At 34.4% G+C, this 11744-nt stretch overlaps 1 protein-coding gene across 1 annotated transcript; it reads left to right on the top strand.

The window, feature by feature from the left end:
• The first annotated feature begins 910 nt into the window (after positions 1 to 910).
• Positions 911 to 2019, top strand: LOC124898160 (phosphatidylinositol-3-phosphatase SAC1-like). Its single transcript, XM_047411873.1, has 2 exons — positions 911 to 1022; positions 1556 to 2019. The coding sequence occupies exons 1-2, from the start codon at positions 921 to 923 to the stop codon at positions 1802 to 1804; spliced, it is 351 nt and encodes a 116-aa protein (XP_047267829.1). The 5' UTR covers positions 911 to 920; the 3' UTR covers positions 1805 to 2019.
• The last annotated feature ends 9725 nt before the right edge of the window (positions 2020 to 11744 follow it).

The following is an 11744-nucleotide window of genomic DNA, read 5'->3' as shown; positions in this document are numbered from 1 at the left end:
TTAAAGAACGATAAAAATAATTACTAGGATTACGAAGCATTCACATTGTTGAGTTCAAAATATATTTATGAAAGAACTTCTGGAGAATGGAAGTCTAAAATTTTTAATGTAATATTAATATATTAGGCTTTCTCACCTTTTGGTAAATGTATCCGTTAGCATTTTTTTTAATACAATTACGATTGGAGCAGAGCCATGTTCAGCCTTTGATGATGCATTATTTTGGTTATCATAATCATATACTCCCTCCGTCCCATTTTGTGTCATCATTTCCTTTTTAGTCCGTCCCAAAAAGAATGTCATGTTTCCTTATTTGGTAAATATTTAAAAACACAATTACACTTTTACCCTTATTGGACCCACTTAATTAAAAAAAGATAGTAGCACATTTTTTGATTAAGGACAATTTGGTAAATATTATCAAGTCTTCTCTTATTTCTTAAACTCCGTGCCCGGTCAAATGGCGACACATAAAATGGGACGGAGGGAGTATAGTTTAACAATACAATATTCTCTAGTTGGTATGCTTTTGGTTTTGTAGTTATTCCTGTTTTCTGTGTTAAGTCTTAAAAAGGTTCAATTTTTTTCTCATTTATTAGATCTTGTAGTTAATTTTGGTGAAATGTGTGTCTGAGTTTTGATTTTAATGAAAAAAAAACATTTGGGGTTTTGTTTTTTATGGTAAATATGTGAGCTTTCATGGAAATGCAGTGCGTTTTGCACACTTCAGCAGCTTTCAGGTTATTCACACAATTCAGCAGTTGCATAATGTGGAGCGGGCCGGTGAAAAATCTTTTTGGGTTTGCTCTGCACCCGCTCCATTCCCATCCCTAACTGTACATACTAAATGCTTCCTTTAGTAGCAGTTTTCTGTTTCATTTTTCACTCCCTCACTGTTTTACTCTTCTAGATACCTTACAATGACGGCAGCAAATGAAGCTAATGGCTGGTATGGTGGTACATTGCTTGGTGATCAAGATGAAAGCAGTGAAATCTACCGACATTATGCAGAACTTATCCAGGTACAGATATTTGCAACTTTTGTCTGTAGTCATACTTTGCTATATTCCGGTCCGTGGAAATGTTTTGCTGGTCAAGTCACTCAAGTCTTTCAATTTTTCTCAAAATAAACTAGATTAGATCATTATCGTGTTGGAGCACTTCCTATTTTATTCAGGACTCACCTAAGCATGAGGCTGAAAATTTAGTTATTGCAAATTTCAATGACAATTGTCTTATGGCTTCGAAGGAACTTTAGACCAAGATCTATTTCCAAAATTATGTTTGGGCTTCAATGAACAATATTTCTCCATGAGATGTGTTGTTAAGTACATGTTTTTATGTTATGGAAAGTTGAGTGTCTTTAGATTTTCAATAACAATTGTCTTATGGCTTCGAAGGAACTTTAAACCAAGATCTATTTCAAAAATTATGTTTCGGCTTCAATGAGCAATATTCCTCCAGGAGATGTGTTGTTAAGTAGATGTTTTTATGTTATGGAAAGTTGAGTGTCTTTAGATTTGCCTTACTCGGATGATATTGTGTAAACAAGCAGGGGCCTGCAATGGAACTTTTTGAACATGATTCTGAGAATGAGAAGTACTACACCAAACTTCTCCTGAAAGGCTCAGTTGATGCCATGGACATTGCAGCTATTGAAGCAGAGATGGAATCTGCTTTCAAAGCGTATGACCAAATTGGTACAGATCTTGGGATTTTCCCCAAGTTGTGTAAGGCATTGGCTGCTGATCCCAGCCAACTAACGAGATGGCTGGTTGGTGAAGACAAGCTGCCCAACGTATGAAAAAAAAATAACAGATATGCTGGGATGTATGCATTTTACCATGTTCATATGTTTTATCGTAATATTTGAGGAACTCTTTTTGAACATTTAAATTTAGGGAAACAGGTAAAAGTGGGTGATTGTTTGTGAGCAGCAGGTTTGACTGCTGAAAGCATGTTGCTCCTGTACAGTTGTATTTTACATGGAGAAATGTGATCATCAGTATTTGACTTCGACTTGTGTTTGACGCGTTCCTTAAGAAGCATAACTTGCTTCCATTTCTTTTCTAATTAGTTTCAAATAGGGGTGCCAACATTGATGTTAATTTATAGGGAAAATAGTCAAATTGACCCATTTACTTTGAAAATTTGTCCAAATATATCCTGTCATATTGGGGTCAAATTTGCCCTTGCTATTATGCTTTGGGCTAGATTTACCCTTCTATTTTGAAAAATTGGCTAAATATATCATTCGTCATATCAATCCACAAAAAATATACAGACAAATATACCCTCAGTTTTCTTGGTCAAAATTTTTCAATGAACAAATTTTTTCTCTTTCAACGTGCAATGCTAGGAACAAAAAGTAAAATTGAATGAGATAGCGCAAAAGCATGGGATTAGTCTATTACAAAATCTTCTACTATTCTAATTATGTTCAACTTTCAAATTTCGGTATACAATTCTATGTGCTCTAGATTTTAAAATTAGTAGATAAAGTTTTTGAGCAAATGACATTATGAAAAATTTATGTAGATTTAAATTTCGTATAAAGACAAGAATGAAGAACAGTTGACACATTAGGAGGTCTCTTAACTCAATTATTTAGGAACATATTAGTGGGGCTAATCTGTTGGATTTGACTTTGTTTGAAATAAGACTAGAAAAAGAGAATTCCTTTTGGTTAAGATAAAGATTAATGAATAAAAAGATTCATTGGTCGAAGCGAAAGAAGCTCAACTCCCGCTAATCTGTTGGATTTGATTGTTAAGTGTCATTTTTCATGAGCTCTGCACTGATGCAGATTAATGAACTGAGGGAGGGGTATATTTGTTTGAGTTTGTGTCGATGTAGATTTATTTTTCATGAGCTATGCACTGATAAATATTCAGTGACTTAATCTTGTTGAAAAAATTTGACCAACAATTGAGGGGTATATTCGTTTGTATTTGTTTTTGTGGCTTGAGTCGAGTCGGACTAGTTAGATTAGGGTGCATTTGACATTGATTTGAGTTTTTCTATTAAAAAAAGGCACTTGTAAAAAGTTTCTTAACTATGAGGGTAGATTTGATGCCAAAGTATGACATCGAGTGTAAATTTAATTCCAAACTATTACGAAGGGTATATTTAATCAATTATTCAAAATAGAAGGGTAAATTTGGACCCAAAGTATGGCAACGAGGGTAAATTTGACCCCCAAATATGACGAAGGGTATATTTAACTAATTTTTTAAAATAGAGGGAGTAAATTTGACACTTTTTTCTAAAATATATGTGAACTAACAAGTATTGGTCTTGCAAATATAGGGAAAGAAAACTTCAGACTAATACAACAAACTACAATTTTAGAACAAAACTAATACAACAAACTAGAGTTTTAGAATAAAATAAATCATTGCATACTATTTTGTACTCTTTGTGGTTATGAAGGGCAAAATTAAAGCTCTACATATGAAACAATCTTTTTTCCTCAGCAACAATTGTTTGATGTAACCTCTATGATATTCATGTTTGATTTGAAGGTCCCAATAGTTTCATCATGCACAAATTTTAAATGACATATGACACAAATCTCTTTAGTTTTTTTTTTTTTGAATTATTTATTTTGTTTTTAGATGATCTAATATAATGAGTTCTTGTTTTAAAGTACCTCAATATAATGTCCTCCTTCTCCACCATGTAAGCCTCTTGATGATCATGGATGGACTTTCTAATCAACTCAAAGGGACCGCTTGCTAAGAGAGAATGAATGATATGGTGTATTTCTCCAATGTTGCACGGATCGATTTTGTAGATTCCATGTTACACTAGTCCTTGAAAGCCTATCTGCTGAATCACGATCACCCACATTAATTATAACAACACTAGAAAAATGAGCGTATGAGTTACTCATTGTTCAATGATGCTAATTAAAGAACAAATTATACTAAAATAATATTGAAATTTGTTTGTGTTCTTGAAAGGAACACAACCAACAAAAAAGAATGTATAACAAGTTTGAGTGAGACTGAACTATTTGTAGAGATGACTCATCATATATCCTACTTTATTTGGGAAACTAATAAATTCTGTTCTTAGTTTATATGGAAAATTAATAAATCACATTCCAAGTTCATAAGGAAAATTAATAAATAATATTCCTAGTTCATGTGGAAAAAATAATTTATGTTCATAGTTAATGTGAAATATTAATAAGATGAATTCCTAATTTGTTTTAAAATATTACAATCTAATAACAATATTAGAAGTACATTTAGCCAAAAAATTGTAGATCTAAACTATCAATTTTTTTTTCGATCCTTTTATTAAAAGTACGTATAACTGAAAATTTGCAGTTCATTTCCTTTTGAGACATCTAAATCTAATGTATTCAAAGAAGTCAAAAACATGTTCTGTGGAACCCTGATCTACACTTTGACCATCTAACAGGAGAATAACATCCTCCAATAGATTAAACGTCACGAGTGTTGGCTGTAAGAGGAAGATAACCATATATCACTAATGTGAACCATCCACATTATAAACTTAATGATCTGGAAGGTGGTAGACCTGTCAGGCCTTTTGATAATTCATCTACGACAAATCCTTTTGTTGATGCAACTAACATTTTACTACAATTTAGCCAAAAGTTAAATTATTTAGTGAATATAATAAAACATTGATGAGTTTCTAGAAGCCAAGAAAGAGAAATACATCCTTTTATTCAGCTGAAAATGTATTTTTTTCATATCATCTCCAACCATGAAACACAAATATCTAAATAAAAAATCTATGTGAAAATGATTATCATTCCTAGTATAAGAATAAGAAATTAAGCACAAGCAAGCTGACACCTAAAAATATCGTAACATAGACCTTGAGGAAGATGACCTGTAATTAAGCAGGTCTTTTGGCCCTTTATTGTCGTGGCCTTCATAAATGCATCAATATGATGATCTATCCTTATATCGGGTTCTTTTTCATGTCTTGACAAATTCGCTAATAAATTATACCTAGTTTCTAAATCCAAGCATCTACCAACAAAATAAATGTCATGAACTATCATGAGACTTTTGAGGAACAGTTTCATGATATTCATGCCCATAGTATGTTGAGAAACTTATGTTGACAGCATTGGAACATTTTGAATAATTTTCGGTTGAAACAATCCTTGTAGAGAAAAAGTTTCGCAAAAATTCATTAAAAAATACTTCAATCATCCACAAAACAATCCTTAAACTTAAAGCACATTAAATATCAGGAAATGAGTCGCTTACAAAGTCAGCAACTTAGTCTCAATAAATAGGACAATTCTAAATTCACTGATATCAAAATTATTTTATCCCTTTTTTTTTATAAAAAGACAAACGTTGAGTGTTTCATTTTAATACTGAACAACATAGAAAATTAAAATCCATTTCACTTTCTCATATGTCCTAAGAAACTTGCAGATACAAACGTGCGACATAAATAGGTAGTTTCTGAATTCTCATGGTACAGCTACTAGCATAATTGTTCTAGTGCTCAAATTACTGCATCCCCTCTATCCTCCCCAAAAGCAAATAGTTTAGAAAAAAATAAATTAAGGATGGAATGTCTGAGTTAAATCATAGCAATAACAAAACTACCCAAAAGCAAAAGAGCTATGTTTATAAGAAGTGCTTGTTCTTGAGCAACAAAAAAGGTAACTTAAACATAAATATGGATTCATTAAACCCTTAATCTAATGAGTGTTCCAAACTCAAAAACCCTTAATATAATAGATTCATACACCAAATCTTTTACGTGAATCAAAAGGGATTCACCGCTCTCAAAACCCCTATTTCTAAACAAACATTCAATACAAGCTCACTAATCACACTTCAAGTGCAAAGTTCAATCAATATTCAAAATAAGCTGATGAAAACTAACCTGTTTCTATTTATAGTCTATTACAAGGCCCATAAGTGGCCCATGAGAAAATTATGAAAATAACCTAAATGGGTGAATTTTAGGTGACAACTCATCACTTAGGTCATCAAAAAGTTGACAGCTCATCAACCAAGTCGTCAACCTTTAACAGAATGCAAATTCCTCCATCTCCATATCAATTTAGTCGTCAATAGGTTGACAACTTGTCAAATAAGTCATCAACTTAGTCATCAATAGGTTGACAGCTAGTCAGCTAAGTCGTTAACTTAGTTGTCAACAGGTTGACAACTTGTCAAGTAACTCGTCAACTCTTGGCAGAATGTCATTTGTTTCCTCCTTATGTTCCCAAGCTATTCATTATGATGTGAAATCGTTTGGAGGGGTTCAAAACATGCTCAAATACTTTTATCTTCATAAATAATCCTTGAAGTAATTGTAATTCCCGTACTTGGCTTCTAGTAAATGGTCTTAACTTTTGGATTGTATCAAATTCTATGGCTCTATGGCATCCCAAGCAATAGATGACAAACTTGTATGGGTATCACTTCCCACCCATCATGGTAATTCTCAATTTTAAACCAAAGCACCACTTGCATAGTCAACTCTCTAGAGTCATTTAACCATTGAAATTTGTATGGTGTGTCATGTTTAGTGGTGGGCAACTTCAAGAAATAAACCATGCTGCACTAGACACATTAGCACAACTCTCACCATTAATGATTAAAGAATACATATTGTCCTCGATAAGACATTTAGTATGGAATTTTTTTCCCTCTTTCTATTCCTAAGCTATTGATTATGATGTAAAATCCTTTGGAGGGTCTCAAAACATGATCAAGTATTTTCATCTTCATAAATAATCCTTGAAGGACTTGCAATTCCCATGCTTGGATTCTCGTAAATGGTATTGACTTTTGTATTATATCAAATTCTAAGGCTCTATGGCCTCCCAAGCAAGAGATTACAAGCTTGCATGGGTATCATATTATAAAATACCTCATCATGATAATTCTCGAATTTGAATCGAAGCACTAATTGCCTAGGCATCTTCAACTCTCCAGAGTCATTTAACTATTGAAATTTGTATGGTGTGGCATGTTTGATGGTGGACAACTTCACTAAATCAACCATGGTTGCACTATCCATATTAGAACAACTCCTACTATCAATGATTAGAGAACACATATTGTCCTTGATAAGACATTTAGCATGGAATAGATTTTTCCTTTGACTAGGATCATCTATTTCGATAATAATCATTGCGTTCTTCTCAACAAAGTTTGGAACATAAAACTATCCATATTGAGGCCAAATATCCTCACTATCTTCCTCTACTTGCTCTTCTTCTTCGAACCCTTCTATATCTTGGGATTTTTCGCCGTTCTCATCTTCCAATCTCACCTTTATCAAAGGTAATATAACTTATTTTCCCTAAAGATCATAATTCTCCGATTGGGAAATTCACTTGCTTTATATCCCCATCCTTAGCATTTAAAATATTGAAAACCTTCAAGATTGGGAGTGGGAAATTTGTTTCCTTCATTACTTGATGGGTACTTTGGAGTGGTCTTCTCTACGGGATTCTTATCATAAGAATTATTAGAGTCCCTATTCTTGTTACATCTTGATTAAGATTGAGCTACCTCTTTGTTCTTACACCAAGAGTGTTATTAAAATACCTCGGGTTTATGGTCCTTGAAATTTTTTTGAGTTTTGAGCTTTCTGTCCTAGTAATGACTTTCCTAATAAGTCATAATGTGTCTTTACGGGTCATAAGACCCAGTCGTAATGAGCCCAGAAGGATTTTCCTAAGTCACTGCCTTGATAATGACTAGACTTAAAGAGTCGTATAGACTCCTAAGGTGTTGTAAGGAGGGTATTTTATATTATATCCAATGTAGTACCTCTATTGGACTATTATGACTATGACTTGACCCTACGAGTTGTAGTATCTCATTATGTAATATAGGGTGCTAGTCATGGGTTCACAGTGAATAGTTAAGGGGGTTCTGGTTTGGCTACGATTGAAGGGTCCGAGTCATAGGGCGACCCTACGAGTTGTGAGGTCACCCATAACTACTGATTGTTTAATATCTAACTCATAATAAAGGTATTTTAGACATCTTTCCCTAAACATAACCTACAATATAAAAACACTATTTAGACTTTATTACCACTCATAACACAATCAAAACATATCATCTTCTCTCTCAAATTCTCTCAACCAAGCAAGCTAGGTTTCCTCAAGGTTGAGCATACAAGGGTTAATTCAAGGTTTCTTCTACATAATTGTGAATATTTCAGGCATATTACTCTTCCCTCATTCTTAATTTGTTAAAAGTACATGTTTTAAAGTATTGTTCATGAGAAATTTATGTTGGTTTTATAACAAGGGTTGAGGGTTTTGAATGCTTATTGTTGAATAATGTTTTCCCATTGTTATGATCATTCATGTTTTAAATATGGTTTTGAACTTATGGCTGCATGGGAATGATGATTAAACTGAGGGGTCATAGGTAAACCCCAATTTGATGATTTTGACTTGATTATGGTTTTGAAATTATATGCTCTCAATATGTTTGTGAAATTGTCAATGAAAAAAGGCTCTTCTCACATATTTTGGTTTACCCTCTTATAATAATGCATCGACATAAAAAGGATAATGAAGTATGCATATTTTCCTTAAAAGGCCTTGGTGGCCATGTATAAATGATGGAATTAGAATCTTGTGTGTTCGGTTGATTAAATGGGTTCGAGTCTCGAATGATTGATTTTTAAATATCTTTTGATTTATGGGTTCGAGTACCAGTTAGTTTAGTAGATGACATGGCATGATGATATTAGCTTGCATGAGAGGTTGGTATGATGATACCAACAAAATGCTTAGGTGTGTAATTGGTTAATGAAAATAGTAATATGTATTAAATATTTTAATTGGGATTTGAAAGAGGGTTGTGTAGCTGAGTCATGAAAGTGGAGGATTGAGTAACCGACACCGGAAACCACGCTAATTGGTGCGGGGGTCATTATAGCTTGAGGTTTCGAGTCCCCTTGCTTGTGACCAGGTGGTTCGAGTGCACCTTATTGTTATTATTATGATTAGAGGGTTCGAGTCCCCCATATCACGTTTCATGATCGGGTGCTTAAGTTACCTTAGTATATAATTGGAGGGTTCAAGTTCCCCGTGCATATATATATATATATATATATATATATATGAGATCTTTCTTCGATTTGTGTGGCTACACGTACTGGGGCCTAACCAGGGGGTGAGAGTTGGGGCCTATATAGCCCGTGGGTACTATTATATGACAATTGAGCTATACAATCCTGCTTAAAGTTTTCAAATACATGTTAAACCTTATTCCCTATCCCGATATGTGACATATATATATATATGTATATGCATTTGATTATGTGCATTGGATTTTGAATGATTTTGAGACCTTTGATCATGGTATTATGTTATCCTTATCCCTGAGTTACATGCTAGAATTCACTCTACTAATTGTCTTCAGATGCTGTATCCCCACATGATGCATGAATTGGCTATACTTGTACTTCTTTTGCACAGTGATTCGGATTCGGGGTCAGTCGCGTGTTGACATTGAAGTGATGAGCTTCCATATATCAAAAGTCTATATTTTATGTTTTACATATATCAAAAGTCTACATTTTATGTTTTAGTATTATGTATCAGATTATTTAGACTTATTTTGGCTCTAGTCGGGGGCATATCCCGAGACTTTATTGTATTGAATGTTGTTCCTTTGTTTAGAAGGCTTTGTTGGAATACTGTGGGCTTGGGTATTGTTGGTAGGTCATTAGCCAATTTTTGGTTGATGGATAATAGACATGGTTTAAATATCTTTAACCTTATCCTTATGTTATATTATTATATGTTCGGAATTCATTTGACATGGGTGATATTGTGGTGGTTGGTTAGGTGCAAAGGGGTGATCTCTGATCCCCAGTGGACTTGTGATACCCGTCAAGGCCAAACCCTGGTTTGGGTTATGAAAAAGTGGTATCAGAGCCAGGTTTGGTGTCATTTGGTGTCCAACAAAGCTCTATTAAGTAGAGTCTTTTTTATGGGTGTGTAGCGTGCCATACTTATAAAGGAGAGGCTATGAGGAATTTAGGAATGTTTCCCTTTCATGTGATCTATTCTTCGAGCTATAGAGTCTAAGGTTATGAAATCTTCTCTAATTCCCTTATGTTTACTTTCCAGGCCATGCCTCCCAAAAAATCTGATGCTCGTGGAAACTCTTTTGTCTCGTCTAAGGACAATATGGACGAAACTCATCCTATTCTTGGGTACAAACCCGATCTAAGGTCGCTGCTTCTAATTGCCCTAGCAGAGTTCCACTGGTTCCCCTAGTCCTCCTCGAACACCTCAGAGTGAAGTGTTCAATGCTTAGTTCAACCATTCTATTCATCTATTGACCCAGTTAGTATTCTCTCTGTCACTCCAGTTAGATCTTATTGGTAGGAGAAAGAATCAGGCTTGGATGGGAGAGAGGCAGAACAAGAAGTTTAGATATTCACAATAGGGTGAGGGTTATCACAATAGCGATAGACATGGGAGACAGTGGAATTAGGAAGGGAGCAAAGAAAATTCTAGTTCATACCCATCGGCTAGAGCCCCTTACCTAAAGTCATTTGGTGATCGTTATTTTTAAAAGGATGTAGGGCACAGGGTGCCCAATATCAGTCTAGTGAAGCCCAGTTAGTCCCTGTCTATCCTCCTTGTTGGTTTTATAGTCAGTGGCATCATTATTTTGTCGTGAGTGAAAGAATAGAAGCTTCAAGTATGGTTAACCTACCATATTCAACGACATTGTCCTTCTATCAGTGTTTTTACTAGAGCCAATAAGATTCTAGTTGCTAACTTTTTAGTTTTTGCACCAAGGGGTGCTACTTCTGATAACGACAATGGTCGAAATTATCTTTATACTCTTGCTACTTACCCAAAGTCTGAGGCATTACTAGATGTCATTGCTTACAATTGTACCTTTAACTCCAAGTTAAGCATTAACATGGGAGGGAGATGCAAATATACTTAGAACTTTTAGTTATATGTTTCGTTTGGAAGTTATAAGGTTGAAATGGTGGAGTATTGTATTCATAGTTGAAATCTTAGTGGAGAGTGTGGTCATATTTAAGGGTTATTAGATTTATTTTTCGGAGGAAGGAGCTATGTGGGAAGCTAGAGGGGACATAAAATCCAAATTTTCGTTCTTTTTCCCCATTCCTGATAAACATGCTTGAGGTATGTGTATAACTTGACATTCTATTTTCTGTCTTTGTAAAGGTAAGTGTGGTTATGTTTAGAGTTTAATCGTGCTCATAAATTCCCGAAACCATCATTTGAGGATAAATTATCTAAGTGGAATGATGTATGGTAATTTTACCACTCATTCCCACTCAGTTTTAGTGTATATTACCTTGTCTCAAATGAGTTTTAGAAATAATTATGATTTAATGCACTAATATCCACTCTTTTAAGGCATAGGGGTTGAAAAGACAAAAAGATGTGGATTGGAGCTTGAAATGATAAAAAGAGAGCAGAAAAATTACAGCTGAAGACCTACAGTGAAATAGCCTTAGTTACCGCGGTCGCGGTCAATTGGCCGTGGTTGCGGTTAGTCAAGTTGGTTAATCAATCGCGACTACAGAAGGCAATTGCATTTGCGTAGTCGTGGTCGCAACCCGACTTGTGCAATCGCAGTTTGGAAAAAATGTTCAGTCTAAGAACAAAACTGTAATTGCACGTGCTGATCCCAATTTGAAAAAAAAGACTCAAACCCTAATTTCATGTATTATTCATTCTATCTCATTCCTTCTTCCCC

Source organism: Capsicum annuum, chromosome 4 (assembly GCF_002878395.1).
Source record: "Capsicum annuum cultivar UCD-10X-F1 chromosome 4, UCD10Xv1.1, whole genome shotgun sequence".
NCBI classification, from domain to species: Eukaryota; Viridiplantae; Streptophyta; class Magnoliopsida; order Solanales; family Solanaceae; genus Capsicum; species Capsicum annuum.
The sequence above is the reverse complement of the archived record's forward strand: the minus strand, read 5'-3'. Positions and strand labels throughout refer to the sequence as shown.

Coding starts and splice junctions, on each gene's coding strand:
- LOC124898160 (XM_047411873.1), top strand. CDS start 921: ATGACGGCAGCAAATGAAGCTAATGGCTGGTATGGTGGTACATTGCTT. Junction 1,023..1,555: donor ATTATGCAGAACTTATCCAG/GTACAGATATTT, acceptor GTAAACAAGCAG/GGGCCTGCAATGGAACTTTT.